The 27,690-nt window shown below is 34.0% G+C and overlaps 1 protein-coding gene across 1 annotated transcript in view; it reads left to right on the forward strand.

The window, feature by feature from the left end:
* Positions 1-27,690, forward strand: part of SEMA3D (semaphorin 3D) — a 194,127-nt gene that overhangs the window by 59,555 nt on the left and 106,882 nt on the right. Inside the window, exon 3 of the mRNA XM_007982331.3 lies at positions 4,938-5,129. Within this exon, the coding sequence (XP_007980522.3) occupies positions 4,979-5,129 (151 nt within the window). The 5' untranslated portion in view covers positions 4,938-4,978. The remainder of the gene's footprint in view (positions 1-4,937; positions 5,130-27,690) is intronic.

Raw genomic sequence — 27,690 nt, forward strand, 5'->3', positions numbered from 1 at the left:
AAAGCTTCTCTTTGTTTGCCTATGTTACCTCTTTGGCTTTCAAGTGTTTTTCTATAATCCCTTTTTGTTGTTCTGTCCACAGCCATGCCATGAAGCAATGTTACCAATAATTGATCAGTCATGTGCACCTTCCGGAAAACCATCTAATCAAACAATAGCTCAAAATAGGAGCAGCAATTTGGCCAAAATGAGTTAATACAGATATTGCTTTTAATATTGAGATAGGCATATTTCCTTGTGCTTTCTGAATTGGGTAAAAAACATTCTCAGGTGACCTTATACGTACCACTTAGTTATAAAGAACAAAGAGCTCTTTATAAAATTAAAAAATCAGGGGTTCTTTTCTTCCCTTCCCCAACCTACACACCTACACACACACACACACACACACACACACACACACACACACACTTGAGAAAGAGTCCTAAATCTAAGTGTTCTAGATTTTCAGGCATGAAGACTTATATATTCTAATTATTGTTCTGTGCATAGAAACTATTTTTTTCACACAAATAGTACCTGATCCTGGCTTAATGACTTTTGGAACAAATGCATATGAATAAATAAGACAAATCAATGAAGTTCACATATAAAATTTTGTATCTCTTGCTCCTGAAATAAATTTTTTGACAAGTTACCATCCATCTAATAAGTTCTGGACTCTTTGTGTTCCTTAGGGAAATGGCACAAGGTCTTCCTGAGTTTAGATTATGCATTTGGATCTCTGATTTAGTGGAACAGTGTGTAAAAGTCTCTCATAATCAGAACACTCCCTATTGGCTCCACATCTGAAGATCCCCAAGAGTGCTGTTTCTATCAGGGAGCATCTGGAATAGATTATATTCAGTTAATTGGCTCCAGATCAAGCTTGTTACAGACAGTAGCAAGCAGTATAACCTATGCATTTCACTAAATCCACCCACTTTGGGTTAAATCACACCTACTTCTCTCCATAATTCATCCCAGATGCACAACACACACACACGTGCACGTAACACACACACACATACACACACGAAGACAGCAAAATATCAACAGAGTAGGAAGGAGGTTGTTGGCAAGACGTTTAACCCATAAATTATCTCAATTAAAAGATTAACTATTGAATTTATAGGATTGTTGGGAAGAAAAACAAAGAATCAGGACCAGGAGATTGTAGGTCTTGACTGTTTTATAGTAGAAAAATATATAAAGGCTTTTATTTTAAGTTCCAGAAGTATCGCCATTTTTGCTTTATTTTGTTCCAAGTTTGCTTTATATTTGTTCCAAGTACAGGTTCAGCACACGTAGGCACTTCTCAGAATGTCTTAGTAGGAAAGCAGGGCTTTGATTTTTAACTTATTTAACAATATTAATTAGTTGGGTTACAAGGAACAGTGTTACTACTGTTCATTGAAAACCAAAACATCAATCTTCTTAACTTACGACATTAGAGGCACAGGGCATGTCTTAGCGATTAATGACCAGTTGGAGGAGTGGATATCTCAATGCATAGCCAAGGGCCATTAACCCCAACTAGTCATTAATTCCCAGGAAATGTCCTGCACTAAGGTCATTATTGCTAATAAAATGCACATATGGAAAATTCCCTCTTTTTTGCCTATGTATATAAATATACATTCACATTACATGCATTGTTACATGTCATAAAAAAGTATTTCACATGTTCAGAAGCTTAAAAAAAAAAAAAAAAAACCAAGTATAATGAGAAATTTAATATATTTAGTCTCTACATTTCTTTTACCTTTCATTTTTTTTAGAGGATATGGGTAGGAGGGAGAATACATGTTTGTATGCCAAGGCTGTGAGTCTGCTGCAATCAGATATCAGTGCTTTGCTAATAATGTGAATACAAGAAATAACGGAAGGAACAGGGTAATGGGATTGGAGAAGCACTGATGAATGTGGGTGGAACAGCACACTTGATCAGTACCAAAAGGCAGTATGGAGTGATCATATGTATTGTTTCGAGTCATAATATATTAGGTACAAGAACATGCATGAGCCAAATTTAAGAATTAGCCAAAGATTCTCTTTGGTGTGCTTCTGTTCTATGCCACTGAATTATGCCACATTCTCTTCCTTCTCATAGCGATATAACCCAGTCTATCATGCAGCCTGCCTCACTGTTCAGGAGTCTTTAACAAGGTTTCACTGTTTTCTGGAACTGTCTCTGTTTGCTTTCCCAGTCTCTATTCTCTGTCCTCCATTCTCTGTCCTCCATGAAAGTATACTTGTCTTGTTTAAGCCTATATGATACTCCTTTGAGTTATTTTGCATAGCGTGTCACAAATGTCTCCATTTTAAATTTATTTTATGGTACTTTATTGTTTATAATCAACCATTCCCTTCAGAAAAAAATCTTGTTCATTTCCTCACCTTATAAATAGCGATTAGATATGATGCCAATGGCTAAGAATATATATAAGTGAATATATGTTAGATATATTCAAATACCATCATAAGTTATATAAATATATATTTATTAGCGTATAAATATGTAAATATTTAAAACTTGTATTGGAATTTGTGTAAAAGCAGCAAGTTTTTAAGGAGAATCTATAAGTCAAAGAATACTGGTATTCTAACAAGTTAAAACTAACTTTTAAAACAAACAAGTTGTAAGAATGCATTGAGATTGAATGATTCAAAACTCATATATTCAAATCTAATCTGATTTTTTTTTTTCTGTAGATCAGTAAAAGTAACTGTTTTGCGGCAATAGCATTAATATGTTCCTACTGGCCTTCAAATAATATAATTTTTAGGACTTTATGTCTTTTTTTTAAAAAAAGGCTTTATTAGTGTTCTATATTAAAATTAGCATAATTGAAATATTTAAAACTAAAATTTTCAAAATGGCTGCTGATGGTGTAGGTGTTTTTGGTCAGAAGGACATTCCTGTTGTCTCTCACATTTTATCTAATTAGGGGAAACGTTCAGGAAATGTCAATTAAATGTGACTAAAATATGCAATGTTTGTGATATTTAATACAATATGATTGAAAGAGTATCTAAATCAACTTGATTATCTGCATATGGAGTAACCTTCTAAAAGAAGAGTTAAATGTTGACAGATTTTATACGAAGAATAATTTAGTATTTCTTGTAGGTATCTTTGAATGTAATGAAAGTGATTGAAGAAACAACTTATTAAGCACTCACTTTTCATTTCATGAAGAAATTCAGCATAAAATTGAAGTCTATCCTTAATTATTTATCATGTATAAACATAATACACATCAAAATTTGATTTTATTTTACTTCCAAAGACTTGATTTAGCTGCTGAGATTTAAAGCAACTGAAAACTTGGTATTCAAAATCTGGGAGACATTTTAATACACTGAAGAGCTGATCTCACTTAAGGAAAATTCATCCCTTATTAGGCTTTCTCTTAAAACTAAACCATATAGGCATAAAATATTGATTCTGAATGTTAACTAATTAGAACATTACTTAAAGTCTAATACTTTTTTATTATGATCAAAACTATCACCATGCAATGTCTCATCAAGGAAATTATGGGTTCTGTGGCCTATTTCCTAGTAAGATGGCAGTAAGTTAATTAACATAGAAGAGAAGTTGAAGACTCTAGCAGGAGCTGAAGATCACTGGTTTCTACCATAATGCAAAGCACCCGAAGACTTAGGTGCGAAGAAAGCAGACTCCAGCTAAAGTCCTGATCATCCATTGATTTGATCCATCTCTTACTTGCTGTGTACCCCTGGAAGAACTATTTAACTCTGTACCTCAATTTTGTTTCATTGGTGAAGTGAGATAAATAATTACCCACCCTTAATGGCTGTTTTTAAATTAAATCATTTAATCTATGTAAAGCACTTTTCAAAAAGTATTGGGTACATATAAATGCTCAATAAATATGATTTGTAATTTTTATTACCAGGCTTAGTTTGGAATACGTGTTTTGATTTACTCTACATCTCACAGAAAACAACGAAGTTAGCCTATTTTATGGCAACCCAGTTAATAACCACCCCCTCCTTCTTATAAATGCTTATATTTTAGAATTTGTTTTTCTATTCATTACTTCCCTGTGTGGAATAATATAGGTTTCAGGGAAGATTGCATTGTTCTAGGCATAACACCTATACTGGGGCCCTGACCTAATTAAATTTAATTTCTCACATTTAAGTGGAATTTTTAAATGTCTCTAAACTCAGAAACAAGATAACTTGTCTCAAAATGACAGCTTTTGTCTGTTTTAGTTGGTGGACCTTTTTATTTGGCGATGACATGGGGCAAGTATGGGCTTCTATCAGTGAAAGTGGTCTCATCTGATTAAATAATTCGTTTCAAAAAAAGTTGGTTCTTGAGATATTTGCTTAAACAAAACACAGAAACAATTTTAATCAAGGAAAAAATGTTAAATATCAAAATAGTTTAAATTCTAGTGGTGCTTTTATTTCTACATCTGGGCAAAGCCAGTCCTTAATTTTATTCCTCAGTTCTGATTCGTTTCTGTAAGAGTAAAATAAGAGCTATGGAGAAATTATTTTTAAAAATCTATATACATTCAATAAATTATAATTTAGTAAATTGAGGAAAACCTGCCAACTGCTATCTTAATAGTTTTTTTGTTTTGTTTTGTTTTGTTTTTTTATACTTTAAGTTCTGAGATACACGTGCAAAACATGCAGGTCTCTTACATAGGTATGCACGTGCCATGGTGGTTTGCTGCAACCATTAACCTGTCATCTACATTAGGTATTTCCCCTAACGCTCTCCCTCTCCCAGCCCCCCAGCCCCCAACAGGCCCTGGTGTGTGATGTTCCCTTCCCTGTGTCCATGTGTTCTCATTGTTCAATTCCCACTTCTGAGTGAGATGATGTAGTGTTTGGTTTTCTGTTCCTGTGTCAGTTTGCTGATACCTTAATAGTTTTTTTTTTTGTTATTGTTGTTTTTTACTCTTTCTTAGATTTAAATTAACACTGTTGGAAAGAGAACATTGTTTTCATCATGAATGCTAATAAAGATGAGAGACTTAAGGCCAGAAGCCAAGATTTTCACCTTTTTCCTGCTTTGATGATGCTAAGCATGGCCGTGTTGTTTCTTCCAGTCATTGGCACTTCGAAACAAAATATTCCAAGACTCAAGCTAACCTACAAAGGTAAATATATACATATTTTCTAAATTGTGTATTAAGATTTTTAAATGTCTTTTTTGGTTGCTATATTTTTTCTTTTTAGAAAAGCATATTGGCTTCTGTGAAATGTTTATTATGTTGGCATCAATTCATAAAATAGAATTATAGAACACGAAGCCCAATCACTCATTTTCATGAGGAAAAATATGCTAAAGCTATTCAAGTATGCTTTTCAGCCCAGTATTTATAATAATCAGTTTGATCTGCAAGTGGTAAATGGTTTGGTGTTAAAACAAATCAATCCTTAAAAATAGAAAAATGTTAACTAATTTCACATGACTCTTGCTAGTTTATTCCTAGTTTGAGGGGATTTTTTTAAAAAACACAGTAAGATATCTTCAAAAAGAACTTAAGACAGCAGGATAGCTTCAAGTTCTCAACGACATATGTATTTGGTAATAGAAAAAGACAATGTGAAAGGTTTAAACTACAAAAAAGAATGAAACAACTTTGCTAAGAAATGAAATCTGCTAAGCTAGTTTTTAAATGTTTGATATAACAGCAAAGTTTATATGAATTACGGTTGGTCATCTTTGTGTGTGTCTGTGTCCAGTTTCATGCCCAAATAGTTTTTACTTTGGTTTTCCTTTTTGATGTACTCTGGGATTCATTAATACCTCAAGAAATAAAAGGGATGTAGGGAGAATAAAACTTCTTTATTCTCAATGTGGTGGGCAAAAATTACGCTGGCAATTTGATATCCTCTGATCTCTTTAAGATGACATTTTATAGACAAACAAAATACTAATAAAAGCATGTTGGATGTTAAATCTAAGAGTAAGTTGAATTAGCACATTATATCCATTACACATCTTATATGTTGGTATTTGTACAGAATATATGTCATGTATTAAAGAGTTAAACAATTTATATATTTTTGAGTTCTTATGTTTTTATATGTATCAAATTCATTTGAATTGGAAGTCTATTTTTTGGTCATCTAGGATGTTTTTATCTGGAAACATTAATCACATTATGATATATAATTTGTTGATGTCTTATTTAATCAATAATTAAAACCTTTTTTTTTTTTTTTTTTTTTGAGATGATGTCTCATTCTGTTGCCCAGGCTGGAGGGCAGGGCATGATCTCAGCTCACTGCAACCTCCGCCTTCTGGGTTCAAGCGACTCTCCTACCTCAGCCTCCCGAATAGCTGGGGTTACAGGTGCCCACCACCACGCTTGATTAATTTTTGTATTTTTAATAGAGATGGAGTTTCACCATGTTGGCCAGGCTGGTCTCGAACTCCAGACCTCAAGTGATCTGCCCACCTCGGCCTCCCAAAGTGCTGGGATTACAGGCGTGAGCCATCTCGCCCGGCCATAATCAATAACTAAAACCTGTATTTGATTGTCTTCCATTTCTTAATCATAGATATATTCAATTTTCTGTCATTCCCCTAAAATTATCTTAGTTTCAAGTGAACATTAACAGTTATGGTAAGGTTTAGGCCATAAATAAAAAGCAAAGTCAAGGCTTTTAACCATGCCAGTATAAATAGTACTGAATTATGCCTTCTTCCATAAACAACTATTCATCTAGATAAACTATATGAAGCAACTATTTTTAGACATTGAGCAATAGGCAGCAAAGATGAAAGAAAGAAACTACCAGTGGTACATGCCTATAATCCTAGCTATTCAAGAGGTTGAAGGGAGATTGCTTGAGCCTAGGGGTTTGACTGCAGTGAGCTAGGATTGCATCACTGTATGCGAGACTCCATCTCTAAAAAAGAAAAAAAAAAAAAAACTTAATGGCGCAACTCGGAAAGGGTTTGGGGCAAACGGGGAATTTATGCGCTGAGCCGAGATATTGAGCTGAAATATTGGAGGTCAAGGAGTGCCGAATGATATAGCAGTTCTGCCCACCCAGAATTTTAAAACTTTACCAAAACCTGGGGCACTCAGTTGACATGCTGCAAGGGTCATTTTATTTTTTAATTTTTATTTTAAGTTCAAGGGCGCATGCCCAGGTTTGTTACATAGGCAAGTTGTGTCATGGAGATTTGTTGTGCAGATTGTTTCATCAAACAAGTATCAAACCTTGTACCCATTAGTTATTTTTCCCGATCCTCTCCCTCCTAACTCCATGCTCTGATAGTCCCCAGGGTATGTTATTCTCCTCTGTGTGTCCACGTGTTGTCATTTGTTAGTTCACACTTATAAGTGAGAACATGTGGTATTTTTTTTTTCCTCCATTAGTTGGCTAAGGATAATGGCCTCCAACTCTATCCATGTCCCTTTAAAGAACATGGTCTCATTCTTTTTTTATGGCTGCATAGTATTCCAGGGTATATACGTACAACATTTTCTTTATTCAGTCTATCATTGATGGGCATTTAGGTTGATTCCATGTCTTTGCTAATGTGAATAGTGCTGCAATGAACACATAAATGCATATGTCTTTATAATAGAAAGATGTATATTTTGGGGGTATATACCCAGTAATGGGATTGCAGGTTCTAATGGTATTTCTGTCTTTAGATCTTCGAGAAGTTGCCACACTGTCTTCCACAATGGTTAAACTAATTTACACTCGCACCAACAGTGTATAAGCATTCAGTTTTCTCCTTGCCAGCATCTGTTATTTTTGACTTTTTATATAATAGCCATTCTGACTGACTAGTGTGAGATGGTATCTTGTTGTGGTTTTGATTTGTATTTCTAGAATGATCAGTGGTGTTGAGTTTTTTTTTTTTTTCCCCACATGATTGTTGCCCGCATGTATGTGTTCTCTTGAAAAGCATCTGTTCATGTCCTTTGCCCACTTTTTAATGGTGTTGTTTATTTAAAACTATAAAAACCCTGAAAGACAGCCTAAGCAATACCATTCAGCACATAAGCATAGGCAAAGAGTTCATGATGAAGATGCCAAAAGCAATTGCAACAAAAGCAAAAATTGACAAATGGGATCTCATTAAACTAAAGAGCATCTGAACAGCAAAATAAACTATCAACAGTTGACAGTGAGTAAGCAGGCTTGAGTCAACAGACGACCTATAGAATCAGAGAAAACTGTTACATACTATGCATCTGACAAAGATCTAATATAAAGCATCTATGAGGAACTTAAACAAATTTACAAGGGTCATATTATAAGAGCTCGGCTATTCTATTCCTACTGTAAGGGATACTTTAGTCCTGCCTTAAAAAACGTGACAATAAGTCTCAAAAGGATTGAACTGATCTTCCAGTAAACTCAATATCCGTGAGAAAAAAAAAAATCTCAACAATGTTTAAAATAAGAAAACCCAAATCAACCATATTCTCAACAATTTAATATCCATAATGTCCAGATACAATAAAAAAAAAAAATTACTAGACCTACAAAGAAACAGGAAAATTTAATGGTAACAAGGGAAACATGCAGTTAATGGAAGGTAAATTGAAGTGATGCAGATGTTCACATTAGCAAAGATTTTAAAATAGCTATTATGAATATGTTCAAGAATTTAAAAGAAAATGCTATCAAAAGGAATAAGCAGATATGGAATCTCAACAGAGAAGTGAAATGTATTAACAAAACTAAATGAAAACTCTAGTAATGAAAATTGTATCTGAAATTAAAAACTTACTGCATGAATTAAAGATTGGAGATAGCAGAACAACATTCAGTAAACCAGAAGATAGAGAAATAGGGATCATCCAATATAAAGAACCCTTGAGTTTTTTACATGTCAATTTATAACATATTCCATTAAACCAAAGCCTATCTAGAAAGTTCTTTTGTATTCCTTATGCTCTTTGTGTGACTATAATGGGATATCTTTAAATTCTTTGAAGCTCTATTGTTTAAATACATATATATATATATATATATCTCTTTACATCTGTATCTATCTATAAAAATACATATATCTTTATATCTATATATATTTATATCTATCTCTATAGTATCTATATGTATCTCTATATATAGTATCTATCTCTCAATAAAGATACTATATATATAGAGAGAGAGATAGATACTCTTGCTCTGTCTCCTGTATGTAGAGAGAGATAGACAGATAGATACTCTTGCTCTGTCTCCCACGCTGGAGTACAGTGGCAAGATCTTGGCTCACTGTAGCCTTGACTTCCTAAGCTCAAGTAATCCTCCCACCTCAGCCTCTGGACTACAAGCATGAGCCATCATGCATGGCTAATTTTTGTATTTTTTGTAGAGACAGAGTTTCACCATGTTGCCCAGGCTTGTCTCCTGGGCTCAAGCAATCTGCATGCTTCAGCCTCCCAAAATGCTGGGGTTATAGGAGTAAGCCACCTTACCTGGCCAAAAGATAATCTTTAAAGCCACAGGTTTTATGTTTTGTTATGGCAGTGCCCATTTCTAAAACCAAAATGTAATTTGGATAACTATTGCTGTCTAACAAGCAATCACAAAACTCATTCCCTTAATAAAACAACAATTACTATATCTCTCAGTTTCTCTGGGTCAAGAATTTGGAAAGGCTTAGCTGAGTGGTTCTGGTTTGTACTCTTTAATGGAATTGTAATCAGACAACGGCTAGAGTTATAACAGTAAGGGTCTGGCTGGCATCTCTTCCTTGATGTATCCTCAGGTTCCTCCGAGGGAGTCTTTTCACTTGGGTATTTTGGGCTTGCTCAGGGCCTCAAGTGCATACATTTAAGCAAACAAAGAGGAAGTTTCATTGCCTTTTTATACCTAGCTTCAGAAGTTACATGGCATTGGTTCCAGAGTATTCTATTGGTTGAACCATGAGAAAGCTTCACTCAATTTTAAAAGGAGAGCACAAAGACTGTACTTCTCAATCATAGTAGTGTCAAAGTCACATATGTAAGGAGCTGTGGCATGGGAGGTATTGTTGATACATATATATATGTGTGTGTATATATATATACGTATAAATTCTTATATATATATCTGAAACAAATTGATGATAAAAAAACAAGTTTATATAGGGTAAAGTACTTATTCAGACACTTCACAAACATATACATGGCCAATAAACACTTAAAAATGCTGGCCCTCATGAGTCACTGGGTAAATACAAATTAATATTACAATGAAATACTCATATATCTGATGGAATAGCTAAAAACATGAAACAATGACTATATCAAATATTTGTGAATCTGTGGAACAATTTGAGCTTGCAAACATTGCTGATGTAAGAGTTAAGGTGGAAACTGTTTTGGCAGTTTCTTATACTATTATACATGCACTTACCATTCATTTGAAGTTCTAGAACAGGCAAAACTAATCAATGGTTTAAAAATATGATAACAGTTGCCCTTGTTGTTGGGGGACAGAGAGGATTGACTGAGAGGGGCATGAGAGGAAATTTTCTGGGAGTATAGATGCGTTTTCTGTCTTGACAGGGATGTTGAATGCCTAAGTGTACAGATTTGTCACAACTCATTAAATTGCACATGTAAGGTCTGTCCATTTGCCTACATATAATATTGCCTTAAAAAGAAAAAGAGTAGAAAACAAACATTAAAATCCAAGGAATAAAGAAAGGATATGGAAAGTTTGAACTAAAGGAATTGAAGACATAAAAAGGGAAACTCTGGTTTCTTTAATACAGTGAATATCGCAAAAGCACTGCATTGACAAACATGGGTAATGCAAACATCACACTTGCAAATATATTTTAATAATTGATAATATTCACTAAAGAGTCATAATGAACAAAACATTGGCATAAGGACTGTGTGTGAATTATCTCATTACCTCGCTGTGAGATGCATATTATCATCCCTTTCCTATGTGTGAGGATACTGAGGTACTGAGAGATTGAGAAATTTGCCAGGGTCACAAATTTAATTCATGGCTCAACTCCTGGGTCAACCCCAGGCTACTTAGAGCTAGGATTCTAGCCAAGTCTCTCTCACTGTAGACATAAGTATTTCCTTCCTGAGGCACTTACCTGTCATAGTGAATAAATTTACAGAAGCATCATGCTGATATTTGACTAAAACTGATTATGTGATTTTCAATTGTCAACATTAAATGAAGTTGAAGAAGATTACATGTACTCCTTAAGATCACTGGGTAGCCAAAAAGATTATTTGATTTTTGTGGGATTTTATGCCATTTGCTAAACTTATTTTTTAAAAGTTGATTGTGATAAATTGTCTTCATAATCAAAATTTCATAGAAAAGTGAGTCTTAATATTAAATCAAATGTATAAATTGTCATCTGAAAATAACAGCTTGTATTAATGTATGTTTTTGGCCTTAGAGCCAACTCTATAAGGATTAAAAATCTTGTTTTATTTATCTTTCTCTAAATTTTCATTCCTCTCAGCACCTTATTCTTATATATAAGGATAATTGATATGTTTTTCTTGGAGTAAACACAAAAATCTGTACTCTTTTGATGCTTCTTATATTCAGTATTCATTTCAAATTTATAATTTTTTCAGATGTTTTAGGTTGTCACGTGCTGGTAATGAGAAGCAGAGCCTGAATGCAGGATAGAAATCCTAGATATCTTCCAACACACCCTTAGCACACACCCATACTTCCCTCCCAGCTCCCCAGGGCTACTGTTAGTGAGTCATTTCTTGACTGTATGCTAATAATAGAGTAGTCACCTTTGTTAAGAGAACTACTGATAATCCTTTGCTGCTCACAACACACCATTTTAAGGAATGCTGAACCATTTTAATGAATGCAGAGTATTCATTTTGAATATCACAATTGTTCAGCACTGTGAAGTGTATATTTCCCATTCACTTCCAAAAATTTCAAGTTTTCCTATCCGCCTCTGTAAAATCAAGCACTTTAGAAAGAAAGTAGCTCAAATCCTGACATACCACCTTTTAAAAGCTGTCTTTTCCTGGATTTTAAAAAGCTGTGACACAAAAATTACGGTTAATTTTGTGTTCTGGTGGGGCAAACTGCTTACATACCAGATTCCTGCTTCTGAGGTAAGAACCACAATATTTCTTTGACATTTTCATTTTTTCTCTCATGATAACTTATTGACTTGAGATCAGCTGGGACTATTCTTTGCTTAGACAGTATTGAGAGTCTGAAAGGTTATTCTTGGGCACTAATACACTGGTAGAACGTGAAGTTAAAAATAATCAGCCAAAATAAAAAAAAAATACTAATTTTAGTTTTAAAAATAATTAACTTTTATGGGCATAAAATTAGCTTTGTTTTCTTTGCTGTCCATAATTCATATCTTCTTAGTGTAAACCAAAGATGCAGGCAGTATCTATGGTAGTAGAGTTAGCTACTTGGACGAGCTGCAAGGTAATATTAAGGGATTTCTTTTCTTTCTTTCTTTCTTTCTTTCTTTCTTTCTTTCTTTCTTTCTTTCTTTTTTTTTTTTTTTTTTATGGAATCTCATTGTTTCGCCAAGCTGGAGTGTAGTGGCCCGATCTCGGCTCACTGCAGCCTCCGCCTCCCGGGTTCAAGCGATTCTCCTGCCTCAGCCTCCCGAGTAGCTGGGACTACAGGCACTTGCCACCAAGCCCAGTTAATTTTTGTATTTTTAGTAGAGATGAGGTTTTACCATGTTGGCCAGGATGGTGTCATTCTCTTGGCCTCGTGATCTTCCCACCTTGGCCTCCCAAAGTACTGGGATTGCAGGTGTGAACCAACACGCCCGGCCTATTGAGGGATTTCTTGAAGTATTTCTTAAACAACAAGAGAGTTGTAGCAACCATTTTATCCAAAGAATGCTCTTTAATAAAGACTTAACTGAGAACCTCTGAATCCACAGGAGCTTGGTAGTTTGGTTCCATTGTTGTGCAAAGAAATTTCCCTTTGGTCCATGTTGTGAATTCTTGCATATTTATGACTACTAAACTTTTTTCTTGAATAATAAGTAAGGAATCATGGAGATCAGAATGTTCTATATTTCCAGGTTTTGTATTATATGATTATTATTATAAATATTGTCTTATAAATTGGGCTTCTCATAGTGACTTCTACAGTTTATGCCACAATTGTAAAAATAATATTTGAGAGACGATCTTCTTAAATTGCACAATAATATAAGTATTTTGTATCTCACTATCATCACTATAGACTTTGAATGTGTTGGAGATATTTATACTCAAGAATCACTGGTGTCTGTAACGTTATTTGTTTGGAAAACTCCAGAAGATGATATAGGTGTAAGTCTTCAGCAAGAAAAGTAACTCATTTAATATTTACCATATATTCATCCATTCTACAAATACGTAATATGGAATCACTATTTACTAGGCATTGTTTTAGATAAAAGTCACTGTCTCATTGGAGCTTATTTTTCACTTAGGGAGACAAACAATGAACAAGCAAACAAACAGGTGAATATCATTTCAGATAGTGCTATCAAGACTAGAAAGCCAGAGAATGACTGGGCCCAGGTACCCTATTCAGACTTTATCATGTATAAGTCTCACAACACTGTTTTTATACTCATTGTTTTCATACCTACTTTATAGATAAGATACAGGCTTAGAACCAGAGTCTCTTGCCCGGAAACAAAAAGCTATTAAATAGCCCAACCAAGTTGTGTGCTTACATTTATCTAGTACAAGGTCCATGTTATTGTCAACTCACCATGCCCTTGAGGAAAACATTACATTTTCAAGAGGATAAATATTAAGATATAAGAAATAACAAGGTTTTACCATTATTTCTTTAGCATCAAGCTATTTTCAATAACTTCTGATCGTAGTAATTATGTTGTGCACCTCCAACATTTATTAGATGTATATTCATTGACAAGAAAAACTTCAAATTTCCCTTTTGAAATTTTATCTGCCTATCTTATAACTAGGGATTACTGTATCTTCTATAATTGTTCTTTGTTTTATCAGAATTTTTTAAAAAATGAATAAGTAAGGTTATATATTTTTCTGTAATTTACAAATTATTTAGCTGTGAAATTTAGCATGTGTGTCAAGTAGAGATGTCATTTAACTCATCTAATTTGTTTGATTTGTATTGATACATCTAATAATATGTATTTTATCTGGATTCAGTATGATATAGCAGTGAATTATTTAACCAAGACAGAAAGTGACCAGCACTATGGAGAAAAATGAATCAAGACAGGGAGCTCAGTAGTGGTGGGAGTGCAGTCATCAAATACTGTGGTCAGGAAAGCACTTCCCGAGAGAATATTTTCACAGATGCTTAAGCTAGTCATGCAGATATCAGGAATATTTTTGCAGAAAGAACATCAAGTGCAAAGGCCCTGGAGTGAAAGTGTGTCTGGCATGTATAAGGATCCTAAAGAAGATGGTATGGCTAAACAAATAGCAGGATGGAAGAAAGAAGAAAATTGACTAAATAGAGAGTTAACAGGAGGGAGGAGGGATTAGATCTTCTACTGCTGGCATTTAGTCTGAGTATTATGGGAATCCACTGAAGAATTCTGAGCACAGTCTGACATGATCTGACTCTCAGAATAATAGAATCAGTGTAATTTGCATGCTGAGAATACACAGAAAGAAAGAGCTCAAGAAATAGGGAGCCAAATTTGAGGCTATTGTAATAATTCATGTGAGAATTAATGGTCTGTGGCACAAAGTGATAGGAGTGGATACACATAGATAGAGCCAACAAGATTTGCTGATGAGCTGAATATAAAGTGAGAGAGAAGTCAAAGATGACTCCATGGCTTTTGTGGTTTTGTTTTGTTTTGGTGTGGTCTACAGGTGGAGGTACCATTAATTAAAGTGGTAAATACTGTGGAAGAAGTAGTTTTGTGGAGAAGATCAAGTGGACATATTTTGTTTGAGAAGGCTATTAGACACCTAAGTGAGATGCCAAGAAGGCATTTGAGTACATATATAACCCTGAAGTTCACGGAGATGTCAATTGGAGATATGAATTTGGCCATTAACATATAGAAATTTTTAAATCTACAAGACTGTGAAATAATTAAGGGATGAAGCAGAATTCAAAAGATTGGCTTGTGGTGTACTATCAAGTCAGGAGATGGGATAAAGGAAGAATTAACTGCAAAGTGAACTGAAGAGGAATGCCCAGGTATATAGGAGAAAAATTAGGAGTTATAATACAGAAGGCATTAAATGAAAAAAGTAAAAGGAAAGAGATAATCGGTGTCAAAGTCAGCTAATATGTCTAGAGAGATGACAACTAAAAAGGAACATTAAATTTAACAGAGCTCACTGCTGACTTTGATAAAAGCAGTGTCTGAATGTGCCAGCCAAAGCCCAATTAGGATGGATTCTTGAGAGCATGGGACTGGAGACACTGACTATAGATAATTCTCTCAATGAAATTTTTGATAATTGTGACATAGGCATTAGCTGGAGGAGCAAAGCGATCAAGAGACTTATTTTAATGCAAGAAATAACAACATATTTGTATTTTAATTGAAATAATCTAGAAGAATAATAATTGATGATACAGGAGACATGCCGGATAATCTACACCTTATTGAAGAAAGTATTGATGAGATTATTTTCCCTAAAACAGGGTACATTTAGAACATGTATTAATAAAAGTGGCTTATTTTGCATAATAAAGTTCATTATCAGTTGCAACTATTGTCTAGAAAGGAAGCTAGGTTAAACATAAACAAGTTTTCAAGGAGGAATGCTTAAGTACGATATAATGATACAGGCTGTAGGCACTATATATGTTTAGGAGATTAATATGTAAAGATTTGGAAACAAAAATACAGACAGATTAAATAATAATGCTAGGGTCACATAAGTAGATAATTAAAAAAAAAAAAACCTGATGTTCAGATCTAAATCCACTGTTTTTTAGTAAAATAGTGTTTGTATTATTAATACAACTTACCTGCATGCAATCTCTTTATACGATAATAATTGAAATCCATTTAACATTGTATATGGAACATTGTTCTAAACATTACTGGTCTATGGAACTTTACAGAGTGGTGGAGTGACACAATAATATAAGGTAATATATGATGCAGTATTGCCATGCAAACATACAAGAGGCCTTCCTGGAATTAAGAAGATAGATAAAAATCACTAAGGGCTACAGTGATCATCTATGTACTCCTAGCAGGGTAAAAGAGAGCTCAGCCTAACTTTAAAAAGGGCATAGTTTGTCTAAAAGCAATTTTTATTGCGATAAAATCCAGTCAACTATCTTTTGGTGGAAAACTCTTTTTGAATAGATCTTGTAAGCAACTGGTTTACTATTCTATAAACTATTGAGGAGCAAAAGTTTTTATATGCAACTGCTCATTTCACAATTCAACTTCCCTAAATTTGGCGCTAATTTCTTGAGCCTTATTAAAGGAATTTTCACAGTGAGATTTTTCCATACATGTGTATAAATATAAATTCAATGGCAGTTTAAAAATAATGTCATTAGGTCTTTTTTAAACAGAAGATTTGACAAACAATTCTCTGATTTCTTAAGAACTAGTAATATACAGTTTGCATTTTTGTAAGAATCCTTTAAACATACTGCTTTAATCCTACTAATTCAAAAGGGGCATAAATTAGAACGAAAGTCCTTTTTACTTACAAAGATGGTCATAAAGGGGTTTATTTGACTAAAGCCACAGTGAGCCAGACACAGTTTGGAAATTAAGATAAATACTTCAGTAATCCCGATGGAGTGGTGAAGTGGAAGAAGCAATAGAAGTGAACCTGTCTGTTGGAATATTCAGTGGAAATATAAGTAGAGAACTTTTGAAAAAGAATCTTGTTTATCTAAGTAATGCTAAACATTAAAATATAAAATATAGCTGTAATGGGTGATGGGGCTTAGAATCAGAAGATAAAGATAGGTTTGAGCTCTTTCTGTGACATGAACTGTCTATGCACCATTAGGATAGTAAATTGTCTTTCTGAGTCTAGGTTTTCTCATCTGGAAATTAAGTTCTTCTTGGGGATCAAATTAAATAATAAATGGGAAAGTTCCTCAGATGTTACAAACCACAAAATGGAGGTTGTGACAGATTTCAAAGACAGACCATACATGTTTATAATTAATTAAATATATAAAGAAAATGTAAGGTGTTTAAGAATATAATTGTAATTTAGCATCTTGGGTAGAATTTTTGCTACCACAGATAACAGCAAAGATATTTGAAATGAAAGTCTACAATGGATACTCATCTTGACACTTTTTTTCCCCAAGTAAATGTGTGTTAAATTAACGTACTTCACTTCTTTGTATGAAAAAAAGCTGAAGGGAAAAATCTTCTACTATCATTGGTTTAAACTAAACATTTCATTGATCACTTCTAGAAATTAAGGAATAAGCTAGCTAAGGATGTACAAATGTGACCAATTTAGAATCGTAAAAGAAAAAAAAATACTTTGGCCACCTTGCATAAATTAACACACACCATGAGGTAAAGGTTTGAGAGAAATTCTAGTGTGAGGAAGAATGAAATAATTCAGCTCTTTAATGCAGGCAAGCTGAGAATAACAGGCACACCCTGTATTTATTTTAAACCTTTCTACTCCAGGTGTGGTTCAAACTGCAGTAGTATCAGCAAAATCTGAAAGCTTGTTTGAAATGCAGAATCTCAGATATACTCTGTGACTTCTAAACAAAAATAACTGTATTTTAACAAGAATCCTTGAACGCATGTTACATCCTGAAAAGTAATGCTTAGGGATCCCCGCGATGCATGTGAAATACGGAGATCACAAAAGGAACCCCTTATGACTGCAGAACATTATCACAATTGGGTCTCTAAATAGCACTTCACTTCTCTAAATTATTAATAAGGTGGTAATAAATCCTGATTTATATCGAAGGTAGATAAACCAAGGCAAACAAAAACCACTAGTTTAAGATATTGTGAGTTAAAACTTTATTAGACTTATCTATAAGAGGTGGTGTTGAAATACAGAAATGATTTTGACATTATTCTTATCTTCTAGGGCTTCTAGTGTTTTTAAGGGACAGAATAACTACACAAAATAACTGCCAAAAGACCAGTGCTATAGTATAAATAAAACCAAAAGTTTAAAAGAATTTAGAAGAATTTGGATATGAAATTGAACTTTGAGCACTGGAGAAAGTTTAAAATTTATTCAATGAAGCATATGTTAGTATTGAAGTATTTTAATCATGAAATTGACCTAATTTAATTGTGATTGTGGGGAAAATGAAATAGGCAGCATCATGCGGGAGATGCTGTTGGGAGAGTGGGTATAGCAAAAGATAATTTATGAACCTTTTACAGTAATTTGGAGAAGTAGTAATATGATAGGCAATAAGAATAAATATTCAAAAAGGGAGAATAGAAAATTTGCTTGATAGACTCTATAAGGCTTTAAATTTAGCTGGATGTTGTGTGAGGTGGGGGTTAAACAGATTTAGAGTGATGGATTATATAAATGGGGGAAAGGAGTAAGGAAGAAAAACTAAAAGTGATTCAGAAATGTTGAGCCTCATGACTAGATAATTTCATTGAAGTCATTAAAATCAATGAGATCAGATGATTGGAGGAAAAACTGACAATACCTAGCAAGCGATGGCAAATTCTAAACTGGAACACTTGGGAGCGATGATGGGGTTGTGGTTGTGTATTTTAAAGTCATCAGCAGAGAACTAACAATTTGTGGGAGAGAAACTATTTAAGGAAGATAATGCATAAATGGAAAGCATTTCTTCATTGCTTATACCCACTGAATAGTACCTGAAATTGAGAACAATATTCCATGATGATATTTTTAAATTTCCCTCTTGAAGTATATGTGCAAGTTCTGATGCAAATTCTCTGCACACCTTTACCAGGGTGATGCTCCTTGGGCAAGTGATTAAGAACTTTCATCTGGAAAAAACCTCGAGAAAAGTCTCACAGATGATTAACATTAATTTGTTGTAGATGAAAAGCCAAACTGAAATTTTCTTGAATCTATGAAAATTGAATTTTAGATAAAATGTCACACTGAGTGGCCAGTATGATCAATGATCAATTATATATATCTGTATCTATCTGCATATAGATACAGATATATATAATTATATATATATTCTGATAAATTATTTTAAATTTCATAATAGCAAGAGAGAGGATGTGATCTGAACAGCTTCCAAGAAAAACAGAAGGCACATTCAAAGGCTTGGAAATACAAATGGTGATATGGTTTGACTGTGTTGCCACCCAAACCTCACCTTGAATTGTAGTTCCCATAATCCCCACATGTCCTGTGAGGGATCTGGTGGGAGGTAATTGAATCATGAGGGCGGTTTCCCCCATGCTATTCTCCTGATAGTGAGTGAGTTGTCAAGAGGTCTGATGGTTTTATAAACATCTGGCATTTCCCCTGCTTGCACTCATTTTTCATCCTGCTGCCCTGTGAAGAGGTGGGTTCCACCATGATTGTAAGTTTCCTGAGGCCTCCCCAGCCATACAGAACTGTGAGTCAATTAAACCAGTTTTTCTTTATAAATTACCCAGTCTGGGGTATTTCTTCATAGCAGCTTGAGAACAGACTACTACAGATGGCATGAGACATCTCAACTATGACTCTCACAATTGAGAAGTTTCACATGTACCTTTTAACATTATTTTTTATATACATATACTTGACTTTAATTAATCAAATTAATTTTATAAAACAGTATTGTTATAAAAGTGTTATCTGTTTTATATTACACACATAACTTTTTGCTTTATTCCTTAATTTATAGGGATCTTACCTTGAGGAATTATTTGCTCTTGTCATATTTGTCTATTATTTAGAGTCAATAATAGATGTTGTATTCAGTTAAGATCTTCCGGGGGGAGGGATTGCATTGGGAGTTATACCTGATGTAAATGACGAGTTGATGGGTGCAGCACACCAACATGGCACAAGTATACATATGTAACAAACCTGCACGTTGTGCACATGTACCCTACAACTTAAAGTATAATAATAATAAATAAATTAAAAAAAAAAAAGATCATCCGAGGTTTTTTACATTAAATGTATATACTTGATTGAAACAAGTACCAAATATGTGTGACATGGTGCTTCATTTTAAACATTCTTTGAAACTTGAAGAAGGAGAAATTCTGAATGACCTGAAGGAAGCTACGAAACAATTGTAAAAGTAGTATCAATCGTGCTCAGAATGATACTCTCAACTTTTTATCAGGAAGTTTATTCTATCGTGACATTGCTTTTCTTGAAATGTACTAGATATTTATAATACTAAATTTTTTACAGGTCAGTAGAAAAAAAGATCACAGTAAAGCTTTTGAAAATGTAAAAGGACTCCTTCTTATTCAAAGTATGAATTTACTCCATAACTATAAATCATAAATGTCACAGTGATGGATTATATAAAGCATCCACTATTGAAAGCTGGCCAAATAAGAAGAAAATGTAATTTAAAAGTATGGATATGACAGAAATACAACCATGTATAATTGCCACACTCCTACTCCACAACCTGTCTTGGCAAGAACACAGGCCCCATGACATAATAAGTTTAATTTGTTTCTAATTTATGTTTCCCTATGTGATATCATCTGTTTTATTATTGATACAGATAATGTTCTAAGACCTAATGAACAGAATGATCTATAACATTCCATCACAGAAAAGCAAGAGAATTTGATTTGTTTGTGTTCTTTCTGATTTGGACTTGCATTTGCAAGGAGATAATGGTTAGCATGGATAGCATAATGATATCTAAGTCAGCACAATAATAACATAATCTACACCTGCAATTTTGAAGCAGTCTTTTGTAGCACTTTTAGGTTTGACTAATATTTTTTCTTCATATGCTTTGAAGGATTAGCTTTAAAGACTAAATGTACCCAGTAGAGAATCATTGGTATTTTTGTGTTGGTAGAGGTGAATTATGAGTTATCTTTATAACCAGAATGTTTTCACATGATCTCAAGCCTCAGAAAACATATTGGAAGTCAGCTGATGCCAAGTTAAGATGAGCTGATTTTCCCAATGTTAAATCCAAGGGAGAATCAGTGTCTTGCCTTGGACAAAAAGCTGTAGTATTTCTGGAAGTTATGGGAAGAAGCTTTGAAGGCACTTCATAGAAATGATGCTCTGATAGTAACTTAGCATAAAAAGCCTGGAACTTTAGAGATCAGAGGAGAAATACTGAATTTAGGGGGAAGGCAGAAGTAGAAAGGATGCTGAAAGGCTTAAAGAGAAACGTTTTTACTTAGACAGCTTTGTAGAGAACACACTGGAGATCTGACTACACTAAAGAAAACTGAGAATAGCCCTATTGATAAAACTGCTATTTCCTGAAGGAAAAAGAAAAGTGGGTAGGGCAAGAATATATGCTGAATATCCTGAGATGGCAGGGAAAGGTGATTGTATTTTGATCTGGATCTATTTTTAGTCGTAACATTTCTCTGCTGAGGAATTTTACTCTTTAGATTGGAATACATTGGAATTTAAGCTTCTCCAAAGCTGATTTTCTTTTTAGCCCCATGAATTTCTGTCTTTCATAAAATGTTCTTTAAAGGATGTGGGAAGCATTTTTTTCTTTTTTCTTTTTTTTTTTCCTTTATCTATGTAGTCTTCTCGTGAGAGAAACTGACAACTCCACCCAGTTCGGGATCTCTGGCAATAAATGCAGGATTTCAAGGTTATAGGATCTTGTTCATTTAACACTCAAATACTGAGGAAGTCTGTGTTGCTTAATCCTAAATTTATTAGATTCAATATGACTCACCACTCCCTTCCTTTCTGGGGTGAAGAGGAAGAATATAGACCATTGGGTCAACTGTTTCCTCAGGCTGAATGAACAATTGTATTAAGGGACACTAAAAGGGAGACACAAAGAATTATTTTTAGAACAAAAGTATTTCAAATAAGAGCAGAGATTACCTAATCCTTAGCCTTCCCTTAAATAGGGAAGCATCTGGTTGTCAATTAGGAGATTCATTTTATTAGACTTGCTAAAGAAAATATACATAAAAAGATATTTCCATTTTACCATTAGAGGTACTTACTGATCTATTACATTATATGGTTGTCCTTTGTCACAAGTATATTTTCATTTTTGTTGTAGATGAGCATTTTCTCACCACTAGGCTGTGAGTTACATGAGGACAGGAGTGTGTCAAACTTGTAATCAGTGTCTTTCCAGCATGTGCAGATACCTGGTGTTCTTAGATGAGTCAGTTATTGCCTGCAAAAGTCACGTTTTAGGAGGGTATTGGCTCACTTTCTTGTGCTAGCAATGAGAAATTATTTTAGATATGATTATTAACTACATGTGGAAAACATATAATTTTCCCTGTGACTTCTGGTAAGATATCAAGAGGTGTTAATAAAGACACATGCAGAAACTCTTCAAAAAATACACACATACATACAAACGTGAAAATGTCATGTTGTTTATATGAAATTCAATCCTCAGACCCATTTCATTGTCCCATGGTGGTTTACTGATAATGGGTCAAGAACATCTTCTCTGTGTCACCCATGCATCAAAATCCATAATATGCAATGATTTCTATATTTAACCAAGTAGATAAATAAAAAAATCATGTCCTTGCTTCATTAATTTTAGAAATGATGAGACTGTAGATTTTTCCAAAAGTGTGTTGCTAGAGCAAAAGTGGGAATTTGAACATCTGTGAGATTAAGATTACAAACTGGGAACAAGGTAATAGGAGAATGCACTGCTAAAAGGAACAGTGAAAAAGAATTATGGTGGATTAGGTCAAAGGTTTAGGGAGATAGAACAAAGGAGTCATTTAGGAGGTAAGTGCTGCTGACATCCCGAGGAAGGGTGAGGCTGTTTAACCAAGCACAGAGCTGGCCTCCTCTCAATGGCATGTGTGAAGCAACACACTCACCCTTTTACCTAAGGGGAAAAATAAAAAAAACAAAATTCCTGTCCAAAGAGCTTTAAAGCTATGGACAATCTCAAAAATCACATGCCCAACAACTTCCAGTTTAGAATGTTTTAAAAAAAGCTCCAAAGTATATTGCCAAATTATTAGTCTTCAACTTTGATGAGTTTGAACCCAGCAGAGCCAGCATCCATTTCTGATTTATGAAATCCACTGAGTGTCTTCGCTTTATGTGTTAAGATACAGACTCTAAAATTACCAATTTTTTTTTCAGTTTTGGTTAATAATCCTGTGGACACAAAAGTGTCTTTGCTTGGTTTGGCAGAAATGCAAGAAAGATAAGCTGGTTGGAAAAGAGGGAACCTGTTCCAATCCCTGTCCCAAAGTCTTTTCATAATGTGTGTGTCAGCCTAAGAAATTCTCATATGTAATGCCTAAATCTAATTATTTAATTTGGCTACAACAAATTGTTGAAGGATGTTTAATCGTTTTGTTGCTAGCATTGTCACAGGGCAATATTAAATCATTTGGAAATGATAATACCCCAGGTTAGTCACTATTTTTTCAGCTGTTTTTCTTGTCAAGTTGGTTTGAAACTAAACCCCATAGAATTGGTTTTGATTAAAGAAAATAAAGCAAGTGGCTATATCAACTTTATATTTATTTTTCTCACTGTATAAGTAAAGACAAAAAATGACATAAACAGCTCTTAAACACCTTCCTCTTCTCATTGCCATAATTCAGGGACTCCCCATGTTTCAGAACCTCTGGATAGTCTTCCTGACCCCACCTTTCCGCATTCTCACCCATCCTGAATAATTTAGCCAGACTTATCTTTGCAACACTCAGCTATAGTTGTTGCCACTTTTCTGAACAAAACATTTTAGTAGCTTCCAATCACCTACGTAATAACCAAAATCTTCAACCTGCCATCATAGGCTGTAATCATCTAGATGCTGCCTTTATGTCTAGTCTCAATTCTTTCCATCCCACATAGTCCCTATATTTCAGCAAAGCACATTTCCTCAGTTCTACAAATAATTATTAAGTACTGAATTTGTCTCAGACTCTGAGCTAGGTGCTGGGAATTCTAAGATAATTACACCATGGTCTTTGCCCTGAGAGAGGTCACACTCCAGAGTAGGAGACATATTAGAAGTGCAGTACGTATGTGCAACCTGGAGTAACATATGCCCTTGTACAGCCTAGTGTTCATTCTGCCTGGAAAAAAATTTTCTTTATGTGTTTCCTCTTTATGTGTTTCCTAGCTGTCTTTCAAGGCTGTTCTCAAATGTCACCTCCTTTTAGAAGGTGATGTATAATTAATTATCTGAAAGGTTTAACATTTTATATATACTTCTATTAGAATTTATTTCACATATGTTGTGTTTTATATACATAACTGTTTCCACACTGATCTGTGAGCCCCTTGCAAACAAGGCTCACTAATCCCACAATCTTAACACCATACTCAACATTTAATACACACTAAATACTTCTAAATATATGTGGCTTTAATAGCATTTTAATATTATTCCATTATCATAAAAAATGCAGAGATGTTCTCATCTTACTAATTCTGATTTAATGGAAGATAAGATATATGATTTTAAAATATATCTTATTTGGCCCAAAGCAGAGTTTAATAATCATACTCAAAATAATATTTATTGACTTTTCCTATCTACCAAGCATGGTTCTAAGAACTTTATATAAATTACCTCCTTTAATCATCATGAGAACTATGAGTTGGGAAATATTATGATTTCTTTTTATACATTTTGTATAGACTTTTAAAAATACATCATCATCACTATAATGACTGATAGATACATAGCACTTACGATGTGCCAGACACTATTCATAATGCTGATCATGTATTAACTCGTTTATTCCTCACACCAACATGGCTTATTACATCGTTTCTGTTTTTGTCGTCACTTTATAGATGAGGAAACTGAGGCACAGAGAGGTTAAGTGACTCGTTCCAGATTACACAGCCAGTGAGTTGGGAGGCAAGATAATGCCCTGGTGGCCTGGACCTAAAGCTCATACTCTTACTCATTATGAGAAGTAATATTTCATTTTGTAATTAACAATGCAATGCATGGTTCAAAATAATTGAATATTATTCATAGGCACTTGAAACAATAAGGATTTTGATTATATAAACTACTTACTCTACTAGTTAGGTCAAAATAAATCCCTGGGAATGCTTTTACATACTTTTGATTTTGCTGATTTCAGTCTTTGTTAAATAAGGGAAATTGCATGGAAGGCAACTGCCTGATTGAAATAAGGTTTGTGTGAAATGTATTTTCTCATTAAGGCTTTAGATTACATTTGTTTACCTCTTGTCTTGGTTCCATTCTTCTCAATTCCACTTTACAATCAGTATGGCGTGTTTATTGGATATTATCCCTGCATTCGGAACTGCTATAAAATATTACACCATTGGGTCTCTAGTCTGAAAAATGATTAAAGTTATATTTAGCTTAATAGAAAAATAATTAGTATCAATTTCAGACTTCTATCCAATGTACACAAAGCATGAACCATAAATGTTAGTGAGACATTTATGTTCGGTAAAGTCACGCTCATTTGAGATTTCAAATATCATGTCTTCTTCAGCATACTGCCTTTTGCTTTGTAAAATCTAAGACAAAACCCAGCTTAGAAACTAAGGTAAATAACATTTAACCATTATAAAGTAGAAAAAAGAAGGAAGGAAAAGCTAAAAAATATGAAATAATAATAAAGCCCATTGTTGGTAGATAGAATACACAGCCATTGTATTTAAGGGACTCAAATATCATTTTTACAGAGGTTAAAACTGCCATGATACTTTTTAGAATTATCTTGGTGTCTGTATCCTAGACATTATCTCTTTTTATCTTTCTCATCAATTAATGATAAGCTACTTTTAAATAATGAATTGGTTAAAAGTCAGATAGCACATAATGAGCTTTAATAAAGTGATGAATATTAGTACCTTATTAGCATTCATTATTCTAGGATTTAAAAATAAGATGATATTGTAAGTACCTGAGGCAAAATCTAGTGAAAGGATCCGGATAACTTATAGGAGTCTGTACATATTACAATTATAAATAAAACAAAGAATTGGGACCTAAAGAGAAGTGTCAAAAAAAAAAAAAAAAAAATCAAGACTGCAGAATCCAATTCAATTATCAACTTTGCTGCTATGTAGTTTTGTAACTTTAGGGCATGTGACTTCACCTCAAAACGATTAAAGAGCTTCATTTGTATAATTATGCTTTTGCATTAATTTAATTTCAAGGCCCATTCTAGCATTAAATTTTTGATATTACTGGATTACTGGTTCAGGGTCATATCTCTTTCAGAGTACATTTTCTGGGGTTCAGTTTCTTTCTTTACATCTTCTTTCTGCACATATGAAATAGAAAAAGTTTAGTTCTTCAAACACAGGCATCAATCTGAATACTATCAAAAGTAGGATGGGCAAAAGTCAAGCTGCAGACTGGAAATAATATTTGCAAAATATATATCTGATAAAAGACTGTAATCCAAAATATACAAAGAACTATTAAAACTTAATGATAAGAAAACAAACAACCTAATTTTTAAAAATGAACAAAAGGCCTTAACAGATATCTCACCAAGCAAGGTATACATATGGCAAATAAGCATATGAAAAGATGCTCCATATCACATATCATCAACGAAATACAAATTGAAATAATAAGATACTGCTACACACCTATTGGAATGGCCAAAATCGAAAACACTGATACCACCAAATGCTAATGAAGTCGGAGCAACAGAAATTCTCATTCATTGCTAGTGGAAAGGCAAAGTGGTACAGACACTTTGGAAGACAATTTGGCAGTTTCTCACAAATCTAAACAGAAGACCCAACAATCATGCTCCTTAGTATAATATTTACTCAAAAAAGTTGAAAACTATGCGTATTAGTCCATTTTCACACTGCTGATAAAGACATACCCGAGACTGGGTAATTTATAAAGAAAATGAAGTATAATGGACTCACAGTTCCACACGGCTGAGAGGCCTGGCAATTATAGCGGAGGGCAACAGGCCTGTTTTCAACAGCGGCAGGCAAGAGAAAATAAGAGCCAAGTGAAAGGGGTTTCCCCTTATAAAACCATCAGATCTCGTGAGACTTACTCACTGCCTCGAGAACAGTATGAGGAAACCACCCCCATGATTCAATTATCTCTGACCGGGTCCCTCCCACAACATGTGGGAATCATGGAAGCTACAACTCAAGATAAGATTTGGGTGGGGACACAGCCAAACCATATCAGTATGTCCACACAAAAACCTGCACACAGGTGTTTATGGAAGCTTTATTCGTACTTGCCAAAACTTGGAAACAACGAGGATGTCCTTCAGTAGGTAACAATTTAAGTAAACTGTGGTACATCCAGGAAATAAAATACTAGCACTAATAAAGGATGAGCTATCAAGCCATGAAAACATGGAGCTAACTTAAGTGCATGTTACTAAGTGAAAGAAGCCAATCTGCAAAGGCAGCATATTGTTTGGTTTAAACTATGTGACATCTTGTAGCAAGCTGAACTTTGGAGACAGAAAAAATTAGTCATTGCCAGGGAGAGGGGTAGGGGAGAAGGATGAACAGGTGGAGCACAGACAATTTTTAAGCCAGAGAAGGTACTCTATATGATACTACAGTGGTTGATACTTGTCATTATTCCTTTGTCAAAATATATAAAATATACAACACCAAAATTAAACCCTAAAGTAAACTATGAAGTTTGAATGAATAATATGTGCCATTGTAGGCT

Source organism: Chlorocebus sabaeus, chromosome 21 (genome assembly GCF_047675955.1).
Source record: "Chlorocebus sabaeus isolate Y175 chromosome 21, mChlSab1.0.hap1, whole genome shotgun sequence".
NCBI lineage: Eukaryota > Metazoa > Chordata > Mammalia > Primates > Cercopithecidae > Chlorocebus > Chlorocebus sabaeus.